At 46.2% G+C, this 22,658-nt stretch overlaps 1 protein-coding gene across 3 annotated transcripts in view; it reads left to right on the top strand.

Moving 5' to 3' along the window:
• Positions 1-359: 359 nt before the first annotated feature.
• Positions 360-22,658, top strand: part of ADAM8 (ADAM metallopeptidase domain 8) — a 190,609-nt gene continuing 168,310 nt past the window's right edge. For all 3 annotated transcript variants that reach the window (XM_029609582.1, XM_029609581.1, XM_029609580.1), the window contains exon 1: positions 360-492. In XM_029609582.1, coding sequence (XP_029465442.1) covers positions 370-492 — 123 coding nt within the window. In that variant the 5' untranslated portion in view covers positions 360-369. The remainder of the gene's footprint in view (positions 493-22,658) is intronic.

Raw genomic sequence — 22,658 nt, 5'->3', positions numbered from 1 at the left:
TTGTCATAAATGCCCAGCATTTGCAATTTTCTTTCTCAGCAAAGGTACTGTAGCTCTCTCAGAAGCTATGAAACTCACCCTCTCGGGCAAAAAAAAGAGGAAGGGCAAAGAAGCTTAATCCAAAAAAGCAACAAAAGAAAGATCTTCAGATTGCAGCAAATTGCTTCTGTCCCCTCGTTTCCTGTAAATTTTGCAGGTCTGATGATTAGCAAGAAATAAAACCATGAGTCACAACTTAGGGAGGGGCGACCGTGACTCAACCTGACCGGCGTCGGAACCGTCCAATCGTGGCAAGCGGCATATTAACATATTAAATTATGGAAATGAAGAGTGTGATAAAGCTGTAAGCAAAGCGGCAGACTAGGTAGGATGAAAGCTTTCCTCTGGGCGCAGCGGCATCACGGAGGGACGGAGGAGCAGCTCGGCAGGCGAGATACACAATGCTCTGGCTCTTCCTTTTCATTTATTTGTGGAATTGTTTGGGTGGTTTGGGTAAGTGTGCTTTAAACTTTCTGTCACGTACAATCGGTTGCGTCTTCGGAGTTGTGATGTATTCCTAGCTGTAAAGTGACTCCAAAGTGCCTGCCAAGAGACACGTTAAGGGGACCCAGGAGATGTGTCTTTTTCCTCCCAATCTGCTAAGTGCCGCCGATTTCCGTGCACGTTCAGTTGTATTTGCACTAAAAAAAAACAAACAAACTAAGACCGGAGAAGGGATGCTTCACAGGCTGAACTCACAGCCTACTGAATACTTTTGCAATCAGGTGTTTCTGGACTGCCATGGACTGGATTTTCAGTGTGGAACATTTACAAATGTCTTTGTTTAAAAAAAAAAAAAGTTTGCATTATATTTATGGCTTTATCCCCCTTCAAGTTCTTAAGTTTCTGCTTGGCTTTCTCCGCATCTTGTTGTTGGACGGCAGTGTCTCGTGCTGGCTTCTGGACCGTACGCGGGCTGGATGTCTGCATGGATCGTGTGCGGGGGGCAGCAGAAGCAGCTCGTGCCTTGGCTGAATCTGTGCCCTGGATCTTGGCTGCGGGCATGTTAGGGGCAGAAGCGGGTCTAGGACGCCTTCCTCGGAGTCGGGCTCTGCTGGCCCCTGGCACATGCCGGTCTCTCTCAGTCTTTCCATCCTCAGCCACTGCTTGTGGCGAGCGAGAAAGAAGCAGCTTTCCTTAGGAATGGGTTTCCTTTCCCTCCTGAAGCCTTCTGGTGCATGAAAGGCTACAAAACAGCCACAAATCAAGGCTGGTTCAACACCCCCCCCCCCTTTTTTTTTTTTGTTTAATTTCTTCCTTAGCTCACTAATGAAAAGAGAGCATGAGGGGCCAGCAGCAAGTCATTGCTAATAACCCCTTCCTCCCCTGAAGGCAGTTAAAAGGGTCTCTTTCGTTTGAAAATGTAATTTCCATTTCCATCCTCTGAAGGTGAGAGGACCTTTCTTTCTTCTCACCCTTCAGCAAAGTAAAGGTGACGCCTTCCTTCCTTTTATTTTACCCTTTAGTCCCATCTGCATTGTCACACCACCACCCCCCCCCCCCCCCCCCCCCCCGTTCATACATTATTGTCGCATAAAGTGCCTTCCTCCCTCTAAACCCCCATTACCTAAGTTCCCAACAACTTTAGTTACCATCTCCCCTTGCCGCCATCAAAGCACCATGGCTGAGCAGCAAACGATCAGTATCAAGAAGAAACTCTAAGGTTGAGGAGCGATACCTCCTCACAGCCCTCTCCCCTTCCACTCGCCATATCCAGGCAAGCCCTGAACCCGAGGGAGGGAAGGCGCAAGGTTCACACTCGTCCACTCCCTGCCAGACTGCGGCTGGAAGGGAAGAGGGTGGGGAGGGAGGCAGGGCCAGTGCAAGGTTATTAGGCAACCTAGGCGAACCTTCTGCCTTTTGCCTGTCCTCCCCCGTCCCCCCCGGACTTGGTCCCGACTCCTACCTAATTCGCGCCCACTGAGTGTGTGCTTTTCTGGGCCGCGAGCAGGATGGGCACTGCTCATGGCCCGCCGAATCTCTACTCCTCTTTGCTGCGAGCAGGATAGGCTTCGCTTATGGCCCCCACATGGCAGCTCTTCGGTGCCCGTCTAATAGGATGTACTGGCCCTGGAGGGAGGGGGAGGAGAGGGCAAGGTCACCAGCCCTGCAACCCCTGATGTCCCCATCCAACCTCCTATTTCCCAATCAAAAGGCTCGCTGAGAACTGCAGCGGCACAAGTGGCTGAGGAAGGGAAGACGAAGCACGTACGCCACCCTGAGCATGTGGAACAGCCTGTTGTGGACTTGACCACCGCCGCATATGCAGTCCTACTTCCCTTCCCTCATCTATGAAACCTAAAAAGAAAAGGAAAGCAAAGGTGAGGCAAGTCAACTCACCTTCCTCTAGAGAAACCCCCACCAGCTATGTCTTCAATTGCTAATGTTCCCCCTTCCCCTTCTCAGAAAGTTAGAAGGGAAGGGGGAGTGACCATCAATGTACCATCACCACCCCTCATATCTTATGTGAGGGGAACCGAGTGGGGACACAGCACGGCTGTAAACACCCCTGCCATCCCAGTGACTTCAACAACCTATGCCGCTATAGCTGCTAAAGGTCCAGCCTGCACCACCGAGAGTACATCCCCACTCTGATAACTTATCCTCATCCACCACAGGGGGGCTGGGGGGATTGACAGTAAAGCATGGAGTGTGACATCCCCTGCTGGCAACACCAGAAGTATTAAAGTACAGTGCAGTCCTGGCCAAACTGATTGGCTCTAGACAAGTACTGTCTGTGAGCCTTATAAACCGCAAAGCCATGCTTTTTGTATGGGCTCTCCAAGCCATCCATAAAGTCATGCAGGAGGGTCTGGTTCAAGTGGAACCACATGTCTGGCATGAGGGTGGTACTAAGCAATGTGCTGCTGTCTCTCCCGGATGCTTTATTAGAGGTGCATCTTGGTAGCCTTGGGGAGCTGACCCCTGAGACAGCTGAGACCATCAGACCTGACTAAGGGCCGACCAGCATCCCATTAAACTCCAAAGCCAGACATGCAAGAGGCCAGGGCTAATGTGAACCAGCAGGGGGATATGAGACCTCCCTCACACTAATCCTGCTTGGCCATGAACCTTACAACACCAGCTAGTGGGATCAACTTAGAGCCGGTCAGGAACGGTGACGACCCCCCCCCCCCCCCTCCGCCCTGAGGGCAGATAACCTAAAAGGAGATCCTCCTCTGATAGAACAGGGACAGGAGCAGGAAAGGAGTTGGCCCCTTAGCTAGGGAAGTAGGGTCTCCTCCTCCTCTCTCCCTGCAGTTGCCCATTGTAGTAAGGGTTGTTCAGGAATCCCCTGCAGAGGGTGATGAGAACACCAATGCAGGGGCAGCGATGGAAGTTCTGACCCCACCCAACCCTCTCCCACCCATGTTGCATGCTGCCCAATCATTCCACCAAGAGAAGAAAACTAAGCAGAGGCGAAGCCCCAGGAGCATTCCACCATGGAGTTCCCACAATATACGGGAAGTTTACTTGCTCCATCTCCTCCCTCACCTTCCCTCAGATAGCAATAGAGAACCCTACCCCACCCAAAAGGTCATTGAGGCACCCTCTCCCTCTCATTCGAGTTTACCTCCAACTGAGGCAGATCTGTGGAGGTTGTGGACAGTGACCAGGGTGGGGATCCATGCCTGATCCTGAAAACTAGCTCCAGGATCCACCCTGAAAATCCCCCAAAGAGTGGGGAATATAAGGACACCCTAGGAGGGAAGGAAGAGGGAACCGAGAGGCAGGGAAAGATAGAGGCTATCACCTTTCTTCAGTGCAGCACTGCCTCAATCCCTCAAGGTGCTCTGCTGCCACGAGGCGTGGCAACACCTCCATCAAGCAGTGAAGCCTTCCCCACCCTAGAAGAGAAGCCACTGCCTCAGAATGCTCCACCATCAATGCCAGATGGAGCTCCACCCCAGCAGGAGACACCTCCTCCTGAACAATCGTCAGAGATGGGACTCCTAACAAACTAGAGGAAGGGGAAATGCTGGAAGATCCAACCCTTTCAGAGAACCCCCCTCCACCCCTCATTTCAAGTCTACCCTTACTTAACCCACCTCACCTTCTTTCTTTGCTTGTCCCTCCCTTACCCTCTAACCTAGCCTCCCCTCGGACGCTGGCCTGAATGCCCAGCACTGCATTCAGGTCAGAGCCTGAGAGGGGAGAGGACAGGCCACTAGGCGGGGGCAAGGGAAGGGCTCTTGGTCCTGGATGGCCATCTCCCAGGAGGGCAGGGACAATCCTGGTGTCTGAAACCTCGGAGTCAGGAGCCGTGAAGACAGGGGAGACAGGTGAGAGGGAGTGTGAGTGAGGCCGAGGAAAGTGGGCCATGGGCTGACATGGAGCCCGGCATCCTCTCAGTTGCTGTCTCCGTTTTGAAGCCCAGCCATTGCCCCAGTAATAACACCTTGAGATGGCTGAGAGAACAGAGTGGGGGGAGGGGGTGGGCTGAATGTGAAGCGGGCATCCTCTCTGGTGCTTGTGACCCGCCATCTGCCTTAGAGGAACATTGGAGTTGGCTAGGAGCCATGCATGCTCCAGGAGACTCTATGACGGGGCCAGCCATGTATGTACCCAAACGCTACTTGACCAAAAATGGCTTTGACGTTTTACATCCTTAACACCAATGGCTGTGAGACTGAGCTCCGCAGGTACTGTGTACTCTCCACCCTCAAGCACGGCGGGTACTCTGAGACCCACACAACCCTGGATGCTGAAGCATCCTGGCACTTGGGATGGAACAGCGAGATGGCCGTCAGTCACACCTTGGGAGTGTTTGATGGGGTGACTGTCTTGATTTCACAAATCCCACAGGCAGAGGTGCTGGACACCAAGGCTGCTGTTGTGCCAGGCAGAATGCTGCACCTAAGGGTTCGGCTTGGGAGCTGCACAGTTAACTGCATTAACGTGCACGCTCGAAATGCCACGGCTGAACAGTCAGAATTTTTTCACCAGCTGTCGTCCTGCCTAAAGGACGTGAACCCTGAAGAGGAAGTGATGCTCAGAGATGACTTTAACTGCACTTTCGACCCGCTTGCCCAGGATGTCCCAGAGAGACACCTGGAGCCATCCAGGTTCCTCAGAGAGATGATACAACATCACTCTGGTACATGTCTGGTGTGAGCAGCACCTGGGATTGAGCAGCAGCTTCACCTATATTAGAGTGTGGCAGGAGCGAGTGTCTTGCTCTTGGATTGACCGGTGGTATCTTTCCTGCTAGCTGATACACCAGGCCTCAATGTACACAGTGGAGCCGGCCCTCGTTTTTGGACTGCAATCTAGTGATCCTGAGGGTCGTGCTACCAGACGAGGGGTTGGTGGGCAGTGGTCCGAGAGTTCTGGGTAGACTGGTGCTGCTGAGAGGTGGATTTCTCCTTGGTTGGTCAGTGGTGGGACACAGGGAAAGTACCTCCGGGTTCTCTCTCTAAAGCATGTCAGGAGCATAAATGCGGAGTGGCTTTTGGTGGAAGTGATCAAGCTCCAGAAGCTTCTCCGTGATTTGCAAGACCAGGGAGGAGACCAAGCTATGCTCCTGGAGTATGAAGAGAAGAGGCAAGCCTTGCGCCTTCTCAAGGGACATTGCCAGCATTCGGCTTCGACACGGAGATCGTGAGGCACCTCCACCACTTGTTGTCCAGGGCAGAGTGCCTCGTTAAGGTAAACTGGTTCTTGGTAGCCCTGTTGGCATTCGGGTGAGGAGTGCATCAAAGGTGCCCCCTATTGAGCTAGCTGTACGTGCGCTAGCCATTGAGCTATTCCTGTTTCTGCTACACAAGTGGCTCACCGGACTAGTGCTACAAGAGCCTGACATAAAGGTCATTCTATCAGCCTATGTTGACAATCTCCTTCTCATGACTCACAATCAGGATGACTTGAAGAGGGTGCAGAACAGCCAGCAGGTCTACTTAGCAGCATCCTTGGCCAAGCTCAACTAGACCGAGTGCTCCAGCTTTCTTATAGAGCTGCAGAGGGTGGACGCTCTCTCCAACCTGTTGTGGGGCAGGAAGATCCTGAAGTATCTGGGAGTCCACCTTTACTTCACGTAAACTGCAGCCTCAGTCAACTAGTTTGAGCTTAGAGAGAAGGTTGAGGCTTGCCTCAGGTTGTGAAGGGGACTGCTGCGACTGGTGTCATACTGCGGTCAGGCCTTAGTGGTGAACCAGGCTGATGAGCAGCATGCTGTAGCCCCACGTCACTACTCTGAGCCTGACCCAGGAATTTCTCGCTCACACGCAGACAAAGCTACTGGAGATTTTTTTTTGGGGGGGAGGGGCAGAAAACACTGCGTCTCTGTGGGAGTCCTGTGTCTCCCCCTTAGAGATGACAGGCAGGGACTCGTGTGCCTGAGAAGTCAGGTGCACAACTTCTGGCTCCAGCTCCTGCAGAGATTTCTGTATGCAGACACCGCTCCACGATGGTGCCCTCTGGGGGATTATGTTTTGTAAATCACGAAATAGAGAAGAGTCAAAAACATTAAATGCAGAACATATGGAAAACTAAGCAACATAGAGCACTTATCAATAAGTAAGTCTTCAAAGAATAATTGTTCAAATACAATTTTCTTATATACTCAAGACACAGCTGAAGCATTGCTGCAATGGACCATCCTGACACCTGCACTCACATCACAAGTGTGAATAGGTGCATTCTGAGCGGGTCATGCTTAGAAGTGCAAAAATTTGTTCCCCTTTTTTAGTTTTGATTTTATAAATTTTTGCAAATAAAATGAAGTTATTACGTCCCTTTCTCAGGCAGCAAGCAGGCAGTACTGTGACTTACAAGTCACCCAAATCACCCAAGGCAATGTCATGTTTCGATAGAGTCTCTGCTTCAGGGGCGAGTGATACAACGGTGTCAGCATGGCGGTTCATTTTTGAGCAGAAACGTTGACACCGCTGTATCACTCACCTCTGAAGCAGAGACTCTATCGAAACATGACATTGCGTTGGGTGATTTGGGTGACTTGTAAGTCACAGTACTGCCTGCTTACTGCCTGAGAAAGGGACGTAATAACTTCATTTTATTTGCAAAAATTTATAAAATCAAAACCAAAAAAAAGGGGAACAAATTTTTTCATCTCTGATTAAGCATGACCCGCTGAGAAAGCGTCTATTCACACTTGTGATGTGCGTGCAGGTGTTAGGATGGTCCATTCCGGCAATATTTCAGCTGTGTCTTGAGTATATAAGAAAATTGTATTTGAACAACTATCCTTTGAAAACTTACTTATTGGTGAGTGTTCTATTTTTTGCTTGGCTTATTTTTTGTGCCAGATTGGCAGTCTGTGGTATGACTGGCAGCTGTTTGTCATGAACTCGAGGGAACTCGCCTGTCATCACCTCTTGCAGCTGCCGGTCTAAGGCCTGGAGCATGTTGGGCTTGACCAGAGGACTGGCTAACGTGGACTGGAACTTCCTAGGTGAACCTTTCTTTCATAACTTTGCTCTGGGTTTGGAGGAGCTGGAAGGACAGGTCATGAGATGCAAGCTAGTCGCAGCCCAGGTGACCAAAGTGAATGACCTACTCTATTTGCAGATTGCCACTGGGGAGCACCTTTTTGACTAGGCTTTCAGGGCTATTGGAAAGATGACAACTGGTCTGCTCAAGAGGACTCCATGGGCTAGAGGGACCCCGCCTCTCCGGCCCTGCTTATAAAACCTAGGCTGCTATAAGGCAAACCTTCTCTCAGGCTCCGTCTTCCTGGATCTGCAGTCTTAGGCCGAGGGAGAAGCCCCTGGCAGTTTTCCAAACCGTGCCTCAGAAGAACCTCTACCATAAGGTGCACCGCCTCACCCTCGCCTCCCGTCCCAACACGCCCTGGCGGGAAGCATTGGAACCTGAGGGAGTCAGTGGGAATCCCTGCTGGGAGTCCTTCTTAGGTTTGACTCCCAGGTATGTCGGAGACTGCAGCTGGAGACTGGTGCATGCAGCCATGGCCACCGACAGGTTTTTAGCGACGTTTATCCGGGCAGACCCCTCCTGCCCTTTTTATGGACAGGAGGAGGACTTTCCCTACCTGGGACTGAAATGTCCCAGGTTGACCTCATTCCTGTCCTTTTTGAATGTTTTTTATTTCTTGGTTTTTGGCTTAATTTTACCCTGCCTTCTCCTGTACGGGCACACAACCAGGAAGGGGCCCCTGCGTGCAAGGGACATCCAGGTCAGCTTTCTCCTTTTGACAGCCAGGGAGGTCATCTGGCACTCCAGGCTGGCCGGAGCAGTCCACTAGAGTGCAGGGCCCTTTTCAGAGCCGTGGAGCATTTCTGTGTGGTGTCCAAACACATATTTTCTGAACCTATGAAAGCCTCCTTCCAGACTAAACTGAAATATCAGTTGAGCACTGGATAATCTTGCTTTGGCAGCATGAGGACAGTCTTGCAGTTGAGAGGAGGCAGTGAGCATTCTGGTTCTGGTACCTCAGCCATCTCGAGCCTAACCAGAGTTGTTGCCACAGCCTTAGGGAAAGATGCTACAGTTGCTACCACAGCTGGCTTAAGTCCAGTGAGATGCTGCTGCTGGCCCAGGTCTGATGAATGGCCTGGTGAAGCTGAAGGGAGGTGGGGGAGAGAGACTGGATGGAGACCAAAAGCAAAAAAAAAGTAGAACAACATTTGAGCAAAAAATATAGATCAAAAACAATTATTGAAGGAAAAAAATTGTTCTCATGGCATCTCAAATTTTGGCCAGCAGCAGAGTTTGGGATAAAAACCAAACTTTCCATCTCTGGAGGCCCATCTATCCCTCTTTATCCTCCCTTAGATAAAAAATGTAGGGACTTTCCTCCATCTGAGAGAAGGGATATACTTTTCCAGCTCTACCTCTGAAAAAATCAGTGGAAGAACCATAAAATAGGGCCTGACTGAAAAGTGAGAATGAAAACTCCCCTCGGTGATACAGGAAACCTCTCATCAGACAGGCCACCACAAGAGAGATGATTTTTCTTCTGTTTTAAAACTTGCGCAGTTTTTGAGAAAAAGAATTCTATTAGCATTCCCAATAGCTAGTACTTTTTTTGTTATTAACCGGTGAATTTTATGTTAATTAAACCAAGTATGACATATTCTTCGGAAAGTTTGACATCTAAAGACTGGACCTGTATGGTCTCCAAAATTCATTGCGACCATTCAGCTGGATTTATTCTTATGTTACTTTAAAAAAAAAACAAAAAGGCATCACGAAATGTAGGACAAATGTAGCTGCCAGAATTGTGCACGTCCTATAATCTTTAGACAGCTATGTGCTTTGAACTGTTGGTTTTGTAGACAGTGCTCTGCGATGCCTTGTTGGATGGCAAGAACAGGGAAACGTTCTCAGGCAAATCAACGCAGGTCTGCAACACGCCGGGCGGTAACACATTAGGCCCCCCACCCTGGTGCCCCTCTCATCAGCATTTTGCCTCCAGATTCACCCGCAGCACGATCCAGTGGGAGGAACGGAGGGGCGGGCACACACAGGGTGCTCTTCTGTGCAGAAATGAGCAAATGCTCTCCAAGTTGCAGAGCGAGAGTGACGCATTATGAAGAGGGAGCTGCACATCTCTTTCACTCGCTAATGCTTGGAAGCGAAAGGGGTTTCAAATTGAGAGGCTTTCAGAACTCCTTTGATATGAGAGCCGGATGAAAAAAAAAAAAAAAGGAATAGAAAGAGAGGCCCACGCATCTGCTCCTTCTGACCTGAAGTCAGGTGTTGCCCGTTGGGGAGGGGAACAGTAGGTAGCTGGTGGCATTGAACACATGCGAGGTTTGCATTTTTTATTTGACTGATTATATATATATATATAGTACCACCAGTACATACGGCATTGTACAATAGGTAAGCAGAAAGTTATTAAAAAATAAGCATAAATTAATGAAGCTAAACTGAAAAGGCAAAAAAAGTAGAAGATTGTAGATTCGTGCTCTGAGGGGCTCGGTTTGTCCAGATTAAAACTGTGAAAATATACAAGCAGCCGCTCCCCCCCCCCCCCCCCCCAAAGAAAATGCCACTAACTTCTTTTTAAAGCACCGGCCATAGGGAGGTGTGTATCTGGAAGTACACTGTAAATGGGTGTTGGGGTTAGTCCCGCTTACGAGTCATGCAATACACTGTCGCCCTCATTTCCGTTATCTCCACCGACACCCTAACGAACAAAATGAACTCCCAGTAAGACTTTTCTCCAGTGCATGACATCTACTGATAACCTTATTTTTTAATGTTACAAACCAGGGCTTCCATATTCAGCAGCATTCAGCCAGATAAATCACAAGTTATCTGGCTAAAATGCTTTTAAATAGTTTGGGCACTTATTGGGTGAAACCTTGGCTGGATAAGACAGGGGCGTTCCGGGACATTTGTGGGAGAAGTTACATTAGCTGGCTAAATTATCCGGCTCACTCCAGTCGCATCAGAGAGCGGTCCTAAAGTTAGCCGGTTAAAGCTTATCTGGTTATCTTTAACATAGCTGGCAGTATTCAATAGTGCAGCTACACCACTAGCATCCCTCAGAAGTTAGCTGGATGAGTTTATCAGGCTAACTTTGCAGTCAGCTAGTGACTGAATATTACCCCCATATTATTAGAAGGGTGACAGGAAGATATAGGCTGGAGGCAAGCGGACGGATGTATATTTTGGCCTGAAGTTAGCTTAGATCTACCTCAACATTGCCATGTCATGAAACAGGAAATCTGACCACCTCCATTAGGACTTGCACTGCCCCATTACCAACATTCTTCTATACATTTTATACCTTCCAAGTCCAAACTTTTCTTCCTCTACTTGGATAACGAGTTGGAGCATGATGGACTCTGAAACAAAGCAGCAGCACTGTCCAAGGGGCAACGAGGAGTTCTAATACTCCCCACCTCCATTTTTCATACCCAAAAAATATTTAACTGCTGTTAGCCTGAATATGTTGAAATGCTCTTCTATTGTGTGGCTTCTGTATATGAAAAGAATGTTGGGAAATCATTAGCAAGTGTAGAAGTGAATTTGTGTTTGCTGAACGAGAATAGAAGAGCTGCCTTTATAAGACGTGAGTGAGTTGTGAAGGGGACTGATTTCAGAGTGTGAAGCTGAAAACATAATTTGCTGCACTTTTTGGGGTTTTTTTTTTTTAAAGATAAGGTTTGATTCACAATTAGAAGTTTAGGCCTCCATTAGTTGAACATCAGTTTTCCTGAATTCCTGCTGTCGCCAAAGAGAATATACGATGTATTTTGAAATCAAAACTTTGGGCCCAGGAAATGATATTAGCAGGGCATGGGAGAGAGAAGCCACCGCTATCGAGGATAATTTTGGAAGCCGCATACATGAGTAAATAGTGATTTATCTGTGTGAAATAGCCTTCCCTCAGTGTGGCTAATAGCTGCTGCGCTTAGAGAATTCACGCTCCATGGGGGTGGGGAGGGTATGAACACATGTAGATTGCATTTTCAACTCCATGTGCAAAAGCGCCCACAGAAAAAGCAGGTGCAAAATGCCACAGGTGCTTTGTACCACGGCAAGTTTCAAAGTGAAAGTATGCGCGTGACTTTCTCTTGGTGCAAAATCCATGGCTAAGAATTTCCTATGGATGGCTTTACATTTTTCCACCATATTGTTGGAAGCCTATGGACCCCACAGCCAGTCGGGTTTTCAGGATATCCACAATGAATCTGTGCGAGATAAATCTGCATGCATTGGAGACCCATCGTATGCAGATTTATCTCATGCAGATTCATTGTGGATATCCTGAAAACTCAACAGGCAGTGATGTCCCCAGGACAGTCTTGAGAAGCCCTGGGTTAGTCACTCACCCAGAAACATAGCTTTAATTTGTCTAACTGAAGCCTGCACTCCAAATGCATTTTCTCTGGTTCAGAGTGGAAATAAGTGTCGGCAGCTTCCCTCCTAACTATGTAGCTCCTACTATTTCCTGTGGGAGGAAAAATGTTAAGAAAAGAGAAAAATGTTTTTTTCTGATGGAATATTATGGGAGCCAGGTCAGGTCAGGTCATGTCACACTCTTATCTTTTATTCTCAATTCATTGGAATGGAACTGAAAAATGCTGTTAAGAAAAATATTTGAGAGTCTCATTTTGGAGCTGTTTCTAAAGTAACAGTTCTGCAAGGGCCACAGCACATCACAGCATTTGCCTTTTTCAAAAAGATCTTTTGACCGTCCCTACCTAACTGGCAAGCATCCTCGATGCAATTGCTAATCACACACATGCTCTCCCTCCGGCATTAATATGTTCTTATGTTCTCTCTCATACAACTATACCCACTGGCAGCTACACTACACAGGTTCATTCACACTCAATCACTCACACCTATCATTCATACTCACCCATCACTAAAACTATTCATTAACACACAAAGTACCACAAGTTATAAAACAAATATATGACAAAACACCCATAAACTAAACTTCTTTAGTTCCCCCGTTTCCCATGAGGAAGAAGATGGTAATGTTTAACACCTCTTAGAGAAGGGTTATTGATGGTCCTCTCACTGCTTCTGGGAACCTCCTTCTGGAGATGGAGCAGCAGATGGATAAAACTAAGAGAAGTGTCAACCAGGATGCCTCAGACAATGCTGAAAGCGGTAGGTACAAAACAGGAAAGGCATCAGCACATACAACTTCACCTCCAATAGTAGGCAATTCTTCTTCACCTACAGAAGAAAAACTAGGGAATACATTTACTGGTGATATGACTGGGCTGCAGGCACCAGCTCTTTGGAAAGGCTACTGCATGCTCTTAGTAGGAGCTGAAAAGATTACAGGTTTGCATGCAGTGTGGATGCTGTTTTAAAGCACTATCTTGGAAGCCCAGACTAGATTTATTTCATGCATTAAAAAAGGTAGAAAGAAGATCAAACAACTGCCAATGAAGAAAATAAGAAAGAGCATAAGCACTGGCAAATTAGTTATAAAGCATTAATAAGGCAAGCCAAAAGATAATTTGAAAATAAACTTGCCAAAGAGGCAAAAATTCAAAATAAAAATTTAAGTATATTTAAAGTGTTACAGAAGGGTTTTTCGTGTGCCCTTGGGCCTCGGCCCGACCCCAGACGGATCCAGGACCGAACCGAGGGTTGGTGGCGTGTTCCAGCATGGTGGAGACACGGTCTTACCCTCCACCCGGCCTGCATGCTCCCAGAACCAATCAGATGATGTTGGTAGATGAACAGTCCTCTGACCGTTCCAAGCCCTTTCGGACCTCCCGCTTAAGATTGGCATGGAGCAGCAGGCCGGCCTGAGGATGAGGGCAGACGGAGGCCTTGTGACACGAAGACTTGAGGCTATGACTGATGCGACGGCATCACAGACGAAGGACTGATGCGACGGCATCACAGAGGAGGCGAGGAACTTGGCAGAGTCAAGACAAGACAAGAAGCTGGGGAGGTCAGACATTGGCACTGTCTCTCAGGGCGCCCTACACAGCCCACCTTCACGGGAGGACCCAATGGGCTGGTCGCGGACCACCCTGTCCCACTGCGCGCCCTACACAGCCCGAGGAGGCTGGTCACGGACCACAAGTAGAGCAGGACAAGCGCAGGAAGGAATCCAGCCGAGGTGGGACCCCGACGACTGAGCCGGTGTCATCCGGAGAACCACAAGGGCTGGCAGGACAGGAAGGTTCCAGAGCACAGGACACAAGTCCACTGCAGGCAACTCCAATGACAGAGATATGTCACCCGGAGATCCAAAGAGCCGGCAGAACAGAAAGCTCAAGAGCACAGGAGAAGAACATCAAGGAACCTGGAATATCAGGAAGCGAGACATCTGACGACGAGACATCAGGAGACCTGGATGAGGACCTCAGGCGACGAAGATATGGCACAAGAAGCAGACGAGACATGGAGCTCCAACGAGGAAACACGAAGGACCTGACAGAGCGCTGGAGGGCTGGAACCTCCAGGAGTGAAGTAACTCCGATGCAAGGCGAAGACGAAATGCAGGAGCAGCCCTTTTATGGGGCTGATGCAGGAAACAGTCCATAGGTGGGGCCCAGGGCATATCTGGCCGTGGGCCCTTTAAATCCTGAAGAGAGGCGCGGCCGCGCGCCTAGAGGGAGGAAGCAGGAAGCTGTGCAGGACTGTGGACAGTGGCCCTGCACCGACGTCAGCATGGCAAGGCTGGGCCGAGGAGCAGGCCCCAACGTCAGCAGCGGCGCCTACCGCTGTAGGAGGATCCAGGGGTGGCTCCGGCCGCCAGAGAAGCTTGAGGACCGCGGCCTCCGGCCGTGAAGACTGCAAAGAAGTCCGCGGCTCTGGCCGCGGCAAAGCAGGACATGATGGGCGGCCTCCGGGCCGCAAGAGGAAACCAAAGTCTGCGGCTCCGGCCGCGCAGAAGGCCCGACGTCGGCGATGTCCGGCCGCATGGGAAACACAGCAAAGGTGAGGGAGCCTGCTCGCGGGGGAGCCCGTGGGTAGGATTCATAACATAAAGCAAGAAGCCAGTGAGGGAGTCAGTTGGACCACTAGATACTGAGGGGTAAAAAGGGCACTCAGGAAAGACAAGGCCATTACAGAAAATCTAAATAAATTCTTGGCTTTAATCTTTACTTGGGAAGGTTTAGGGGAGATACCATGCCATTAAAATTCTTTAAGGGTGCTGATTTAGAGGAACTGAATCAAATTACAGTGAATTGGGATGATGTAATAGAACCAATTGACAAACTAAAGAGTCAAATCACTGGGTCTGGACAGTATACACCTCAGAATTCTGAAAAAACTAAAAAATGAAATATACTTGTTACTAATAATCTCTCTCTCATCATTCAGTTTAGCTACTGTACCTGAGGACTGGAGTATGGCCAGCTTAACACCCATTTTTAAAAAGGGTTCTAGGGGCGATCTTGGAAACTATAGACCAGTGAGCCTGATGTTGGCACCAGGTAATATAGCGAAAACTATTCTGAGGAACAAAATAACTGATCATCTGGATAGTCACAGACTTATGGGGCAGAGCCAATATGGATTTAGCAAAGAGAAATCTCACCTTACAAAATCAGTTAGATTTTTTTAAAATTTATTTATATATATTTTTTTGAAGGGGTTAACAAACGTGGAAAAGGGTGAGTCAGTTGATATAGTATATCTCGATTTTCAGAAGGTGTTTGATAAAAGTCCCTCATCAGTAAATTAAAAAAAAATCATAGTAAAATAGTAAGATAATAATAAAGTATTTATTGTAGAAAAGGACCAGATGGCCTATCCATCTGCTTTTTCCCTTTTGTCTGCATGTCAGTTCTCCAGAATGTAAAAGTCAGGGCCCATGTTGATTGTTATCTGTATCCAATTCACCTCTCCCAACCCCCCGCCCCATCCAAGCAGTATAGAGGTAATATCCTACTGGTATAGGAGGCAACATCCTACTCTGGGACCAATATTGTTTAATATATTTATAAATGATGTGGAAAATGGAGTGAAAAGTGAGAGATCACCTCAATCAGATTCACAGATGACACAAAATTATTCAAAGTTCTTAGATCACAAGTAGATTCTGAGGAATTGCAAGAGGACCTTGCAAGACTGGAGGATTGTTCATCTAAATGGCAGATTAAATTTAATGTGGACCTGCAAAGTGATGTATAGAGGGAAGAGTAATCCAAACTATAGACACAGAGCTGGGTTCCATATTAGGTCTCACCACCCAGGAAAAGGAGCTTGAAATAATTGTGGACAATATGTTGAAATTCTCAGCCGAGTACACGGGGGAGGGGGGGGGGGGGATTTGGAAGAGGATGGAGGGCAGTTAAGAAAAAGCAAATAGAATGTTTGGCATTATTAGAAAAAGAATGAAAATAAAACAGATGATATCACAATACCTCTATATTGATCCAAGGTGCCACTGCACCTTGAATACTGTATGCAGGCACCCTCATCTCAAAAGAGATGTAGCGGAACTAGAAAAGGTACAGAGAAGGATAACCAAAATGATAAAGGAGATGAAGTGACAACCCTGTGAGGAAAAACTAAACAGGTTAGGGCTTTTCAGTCTGGAGAAGAGACATGACAGAGGTCTACAAAATCTTGAGTGGGGTTGAACAAGTAAACAAGGAACAGTGATTTACCCTTTAAAATAGTGCTAGGAGTAGAGGACACTCCATGAAGCTTACATGTAGCACATTTACAAAAAACTGGAGAAATAATTTTTTTCACTCAGCGCACAGTTAAACTGTAATTTGTTGCCAGAGGAGATGGTGAAAGCAATTAATGTAGTTGGATTTAAAAAAGGTTTAGACAAGTTCCTAGAGGAAAAGTCCATAAACAACATTTTTAGCCATGTGGACGTGAGAAAGCCAAAGCTTATTTCTAGTTATGAGCCAGAAGGACTGGATTTATTCTTTGTGATCCTGCTGGGTACTCGTGACCTGTATTGGCCATAGAAAGAGACAGAATGCTGGGCTCGATGGACACAGTATGGCATTTTTTATGTTTCTTATTCTGAAGAAAAGAAAAGTGGGAAGAAACTCAAGAATAGGGGGATAAGTTGTATTTATATGCAAAGAAAAGGCAGGATGTACAAAAGAGAAAAGACATGCAGTATCAAGCAATATTGCAGACACTACTTAGGGAACAAAGAAAAAAGTTGTGCCTTTCCATTGCATGCAACAGAAGACTGTACCCAAAAGAAACACCATGATAGCAAGCAGGATTGGAACTAGGAGATGAAGCTTGGGGCTTGGAACTTAGAAGACAGAACTTGAGAACTTGAGGACTGGTACTGAAGCTCCAAACAAGGAGCAAGCAAGGTTAGACAAGGCTGAAATGGAATGAGAAGCTAGAATGGAAGAAAACAAGACTGGAGCTGTTATGGTCCCGGGCCGTACCCCGGTCCCTCCACCTACCTTGGGGACGGCCCGGGCCATTTCGAGGGCTCCTCGGGCCTGCACGGCCTCCAGCGCGTCTCTCCCTCCCTGGGAGAGATGCCGATGATCCGCCGTGGCTGGCCCCGCCCCCTAGATGCACGCATGGGGAGGAGTCCCTCTTAAAGGGGCCAGCGCGGGAAACTCAAGCCCTGCCTCGGATGACGTCAGACGCTATCAGGGTATTTAAACCGTGCTTCTGGACATCGTCAGTGCCTTGCAACGAGGTTCATTCAGTCCCCTGAGTTACTAGTAGCTGCGTTTGGATCTTGGATCATCTCTTCGTCTTCTGGCTTCTGACCCGGCTTCGTCTCCCGACTTCGTTTTCAGCTTCTGCCCCTGGTTTTGGTTTTGACTTCTGGCTTCTGACCCGGCTCCGTCCCACAACTCTGATTCCAGCTTCCGCCCCTGACTCTGGCTTCGGACCCGGCTTCGTTCTTGGACTCCGACTTCAGCCTCTTCGACCACCTCAGGTATCCGGTACTTGCTGGCCCAGAGGATTCTCCTAAGTCCCAGCGGCTCGGACTCCTCCCTGGGGAGCCGCGGGCTTCCGAGGGTGAAGATTCTTCCAGCCTCCTGGGCCCCAGCCGTCCTCTTCGGCCACTGCCCAGATCCTTGGTCACATAGGGTCCCGCCTAAGTCCAAGAGGTCCGGGTTCCTACGGGCTCCTCCAGGGGGGACCTCGGCTTCCAGTGGTGAAGTCCTCTCCGGAGTCTCTTCAGCGCCGCCTCCCGGCTGTGACGCTCCTTGTGGGTTCCCACAGGATAACATCCACAGTCTCAGCCGGTCCAAGGGTCCACGAACATAACAGGAGCAGAATTAAAAAAAAAAAAAAAGACAAGGCTGAGATTACAGTTGGGAATAAGTAAAACTGAAAATAGGCAGAACTGGAATAGAATTAAGAACTGGAACCAGCTGGAGCCAGGCAAGGCTAAAATTGGGGCTAGCAATTGAGAGAAACAGATGAGGAATGAAGAAGAGGGAAGGTCAGGTTCCTGGCTGGAATTACTGAGACCACAATTTTCTTGGAATCGGAACAAGATTTATGTTTCACAATATGAATAACAAAACAGCAAGCTGCCATATTTCCAATACTTAAGCACACCCTTTTAAAGGCAGGAGCAGAAATAATTTACAGCCTCTAGGAATGTCTCAACTCTTCAAGGCACGTTCGGGCCCTAATGCATTTTGATGACTGACCGGGTAGGTTAGATATTCAAGGCTTGGATCATGGATACACACTTCAGATTTCACAAACAGGGTGACACCACCCTCAGGTTGCTGGGAACACTGAAGCTTTCTCAGGTATCATTTTTTTCTTATATTTTAAATTTCAATGAAAATAAAGTTAACACAAAAATGCTTGTAACAGAAATTAAGAGGATATATCATATAATCATAAACAAAATTAATACAAAAAAATATTCTTTTACCTCTCATATTTAAAAAGAAAATGGAGAGCGAGAAACATATGAGCAAAAAAAAAAAAAATCAGAAAAATAGAAAAAAACCCCAAAAAAGCAGAGAGGAAAAACATGTATATATCAATTACACCCTAAATCTGTAAGCAGAGCTAGTCGCTATTAGCTTGAGAATCCAAATAGAATCTTAACTGGGAAAGCTTTGAAGTAAGATGTTTTACAATACATCTACAGGGATACCGAAGAACAAGTTGTGTGCCAAGAGCCATAACTTCTTGGCGCATAGATAAGTGATTTCTATCATTTGATACCCAACCTCGACAATTATCAGCAGGCTATGTTAATGCTAGATCTGTAAGAAATAAAGAGCAATATATTTATGACATAATTCAACAGCATAATCTGGATATATTTTTTGTTACCGAGTCATGGCAGTCTGCACAAGATAATGTTTTGCTTAATTAATTTTGTCCACCGGGCTAGGCATACATTGAACAGGCTTGTGTTCATGGAATAGGTGGTTGAGTTCCGATGATATACAGAAGTTCGTTACCACTTCAACATTTGGATTTTAAATTTTTTTCTTCAGTAGAGTTGGTTTTAATTAGAGTATTTTCTTGGGTTTTTTGCTTAAAATATTGGCCAGTGGGCATGGTAATGTCTGATATTATAAATATGACAGACCATTTGGTCTACTTACAAATGCAATATGAACTTTTGATAATAATGGGAGATTTTAATATTCATATATATGATGCTGCTGCTCCCTATACAAAAGAACTGTTGATGGTGATATCTTCCATGAATATTGCACACCTTATTTCAGTGCCAGCATTGTTTTATTCGTAAATGGAAAATGAATGTGGAGATTCGAAAGGTATTTGAGGTCTTATGGTCTGACCATTTTTTAGTATTATGCAGTGTAAAGCTTTCAGACAATCAGACTCATTGTGTGAAAAATGATTATAAAACAGTAAGATCATCTTTGAATATGAATGTATTTAAAAAGCATATGCGATCAGTGATTGATGAGGTTTGAATGGAAGGAAATAGTGACTGTATGACTGTAGATGAGTTGATTAATATCTGGGGTTCTACATTTTCTCAAATCTATAACAAGCTGGCACCAGCAAAGGATGTAAAAGTTAGATGCCCTTGCAAACATGTTCCTTGGTACACTAAGGAGATTAGGAGCAAAAGAAAGGAGGTACATAGGGTTGAAAGAGTTTGGAGGAGAGAGAAATGAAATACTTTTACAGGTATTTACTCAGGCATTCTCAAAAGTTACAGATGAGAATGTCTAGAGAGGAAAAAGGCCTACATTAGTAATAAGATGAAAAAACTCTTTGAACCATCCATGTGAAATTTTCTCGATGGTGCAGAGATTGATAACAAAAGAAGATCTGCATGTTGGTTTACCAAGCAGTAATGATTTTGCTATTTATTTTGAGAATAAAGTAAGGAATATTCAATCTCAGTTTAACAGCAGCGATAAAACAAGCAAGGCTTCACAAGGCGTTAGTTGTAATTCTGGTTAGACAGAGATTTCCTATGTTTCATTATCTGAGATAACTTCAGTAATAGGGAAGTTGCATAATACACATTGTACACTAGACCCATTCCCGTTTGTAGCAGTTAAGGGGGTTGGAAGAACCTTCCCCTCCCTCCTGGATTACATCTGCAGGCGATGTCTTGTTGCCGAGTAGCCTGAGCGTTCAACTGAGCTCAGCAGCTTCTGAGGAGACTTTTTTTTCTCGCTGCCATCGCAAGACCTGAGCTTCAGGGGAGTTTGGGCGAGGCATTGTCCCCCCACTAAAAGAACAGTTTGCCTCACCTGTGGATGGAAGTAACTTGGAGGACACCTAGTTCCAGGCCTCGACACCCATTGAGATTCTGGAGAGGTGACTGCAACCAGAGCCAGCAAGGGAGATTCAAACAAGTCAGTTTTGGTGATAAAGATTCATTGTGCTGTTTCCGATAAACCTCAGGTGATTACCTTAGACTCAGTTTGATCTGCTATTGTTTCCCTGGAGCAATCTATTTCCTCTCTTGTGGATGTTTCTTCTGATATGTCGGCATATGCAGGACACTGAGGTAGTGATTGTTTCTTATATAAGGAAGTTGGAAGATTTTGATAAATGCATTACCAATATTCATAATGGTCAAACTAACCTGGTTCAAGACGAAATGATACATGCTAAAAAAAGTTGGTTAATATGGAGAATGCTGTTAGATATTTGAATCTCCACGTTCTTAATTTTCTAATTTTGGCTGCTTTTTCACCTGTTGAGCTCTTTAAAAAATATGTTTTGGAGGTTTTAAGAATGCCCTCTGAAGCACGCCCTTCTGTGGCTAAGGCTTATTATCTCCTGTCAGGGAAGATGGGAAAGGTTGGGGAGCAGGGACAAGATGTTAGTCCTGATCTAACCAGCCTCTTGGAAAATTCCGCTGATATTCAAGTGGCCAACAGAAGAATACTTCTGATTTCTTTTGGTTTTTTTCTCAAGACTGTGATTCCACATTGAGACTTTTTTTTTTTTCTGTAACAGATTTACTTGTTTTATGGTCCCAGGTATCTTTTACCTGGTATCTGACCAATTGCCAGATTTCAGGAGTAGGGTTGCCTTAGCAACAATGCACCAGCTGCAAGGGTGGGGCAGCTAGGACAAAACAAAGGTACTTAGATTCTACCAATAGGAGGAAATAGCAAGTTTAATGGAAAGAGGCTCCCTAGAAGGGAGTTTAGAAACAAGGTTGATTCCCAGTGTATCCACTGGTGGTTCAGGGAGCAAAGCAATGGTCCTCTGCCCCTGCATCGGGCATCAACAGTCACAACATTATACATGAATTTAAAAAACACAAGTTTTTAAGAAAATCCAGATGCCATTCCTTACCGCTACCAGTTAAGAGCCTGTTTTCAGCCCCATGCCTTGTTCTTTTCTGATTAGGTATACCAGTTATCCAGATTTTCTTAAAGATGTGTGTTTTCTAATTAATGTATGATGTGGTGACTGTTAACCCCTGATGCAGGCATTATTTCTGAAATATGATCATGTCATATGCATATTAATTATTTTAAAAGTAGTATATTTTTACCTCTTGTACATTTTTATTTTTTTATATACATAAAAGGAAGGGTGGTTATCTATCTTGTCAAAACCCAGCATGCAAAGTTGTTTGTTTTTTTCTCAAATTCACATATTAATGAGTTGCTTGTTATAATTTTGCATAGCAGCAACTTATGCATTTGGGATTTAATTAAACTTTTGCATGTAAAGGACTATGTGAAAAATTTAGTATTATAAATTCCACTTTTGTAAAGTCTTTTACAAAAGGTGTCTTCATGCACACAAATAGCTCATAACATTTAAATTTTAGCATTCTTGTGTTTCTGGATGTTTTGTGCTATTTTTCATGCAAAACCTCTCTTGCAAAAAAAAAAACAAACTTCACAGCATAGGACATCATCAGCCTTTTAGTCTGTGTGAGTGCTGGGGCTTTCCCCATTTTATCCTATGGAGTGAGGCAAGTAAGTGCTAGATAGTATGCAGATGAAGTAATGTAACAACTGAAGAGTGGACAGGTGTTTCTAGTTTAGTACCTATTGACCATGCTGATGTCAAAGCCCACATATGCTCACCGTGGGGCCGATGCAGTAAGCTGAGCATAAAAACATGCATTCAAACTGAGCGCCCGTTTTTTGTTTTTTTTAACACACACGCACAGCCATGACTCCTGGGAGTCCAATACAGTATGGTAATGGGGTGCTGCACTAAGGGACGCACCTTGGCATCAGGCACCCAGGAGATGTTGTACTGGTAAATTGAGCATCCATTTTCATAAGCTGGCCACTGTCAACACTTTTTTTTTTTTTTTTTTTTTTTCACGTTGCCTTCTGTGATTCCTCCTACTTAGTATCAAGATGATACTAAAAGTAGGAGGAACCACAGAAAGCAGAATTTTTTGTTTTTTTTTAGTTGAGCCTTTGACGTGCGGCAAGACTCAACACCAGCTCCAGGGCTGGCATTAAATTTGCCATCTTAAAAAGTGCACTTGGGCCCACGGCAATTTTTTTTGCATCGGGGGTCATGGCTAATAGCCTCATCTGCATGGCATTTACACATGATGAGCGCTATTATCTTCGTGAGTTTGGACGCATGTTCTGGACACACTAATCCCCTTATTTGATCGGATGTTAGCCTAGTGAGTCCAAAACGCGCGTCCAATTGCCGATTAAGCTGTGCGCTAGCCCGAGCACACGGTATTGCATCAGTCCCTGTGTTTGCCTGCCTTTTTCTGTAAGAGGATTGATCTCACCTGAGCAACTTTGCACTATCAAAGGGTCACTGAGGGTTATGCATTTTGTCAAGAG

Source organism: Rhinatrema bivittatum, chromosome 7 (genome assembly GCF_901001135.1).
Source record: "Rhinatrema bivittatum chromosome 7, aRhiBiv1.1, whole genome shotgun sequence".
In the NCBI taxonomy this organism is placed as follows: domain Eukaryota; kingdom Metazoa; phylum Chordata; class Amphibia; order Gymnophiona; family Rhinatrematidae; genus Rhinatrema; species Rhinatrema bivittatum.
The sequence above is the reverse complement of the archived record's forward strand: the minus strand, read 5'-3'. Positions and strand labels throughout refer to the sequence as shown.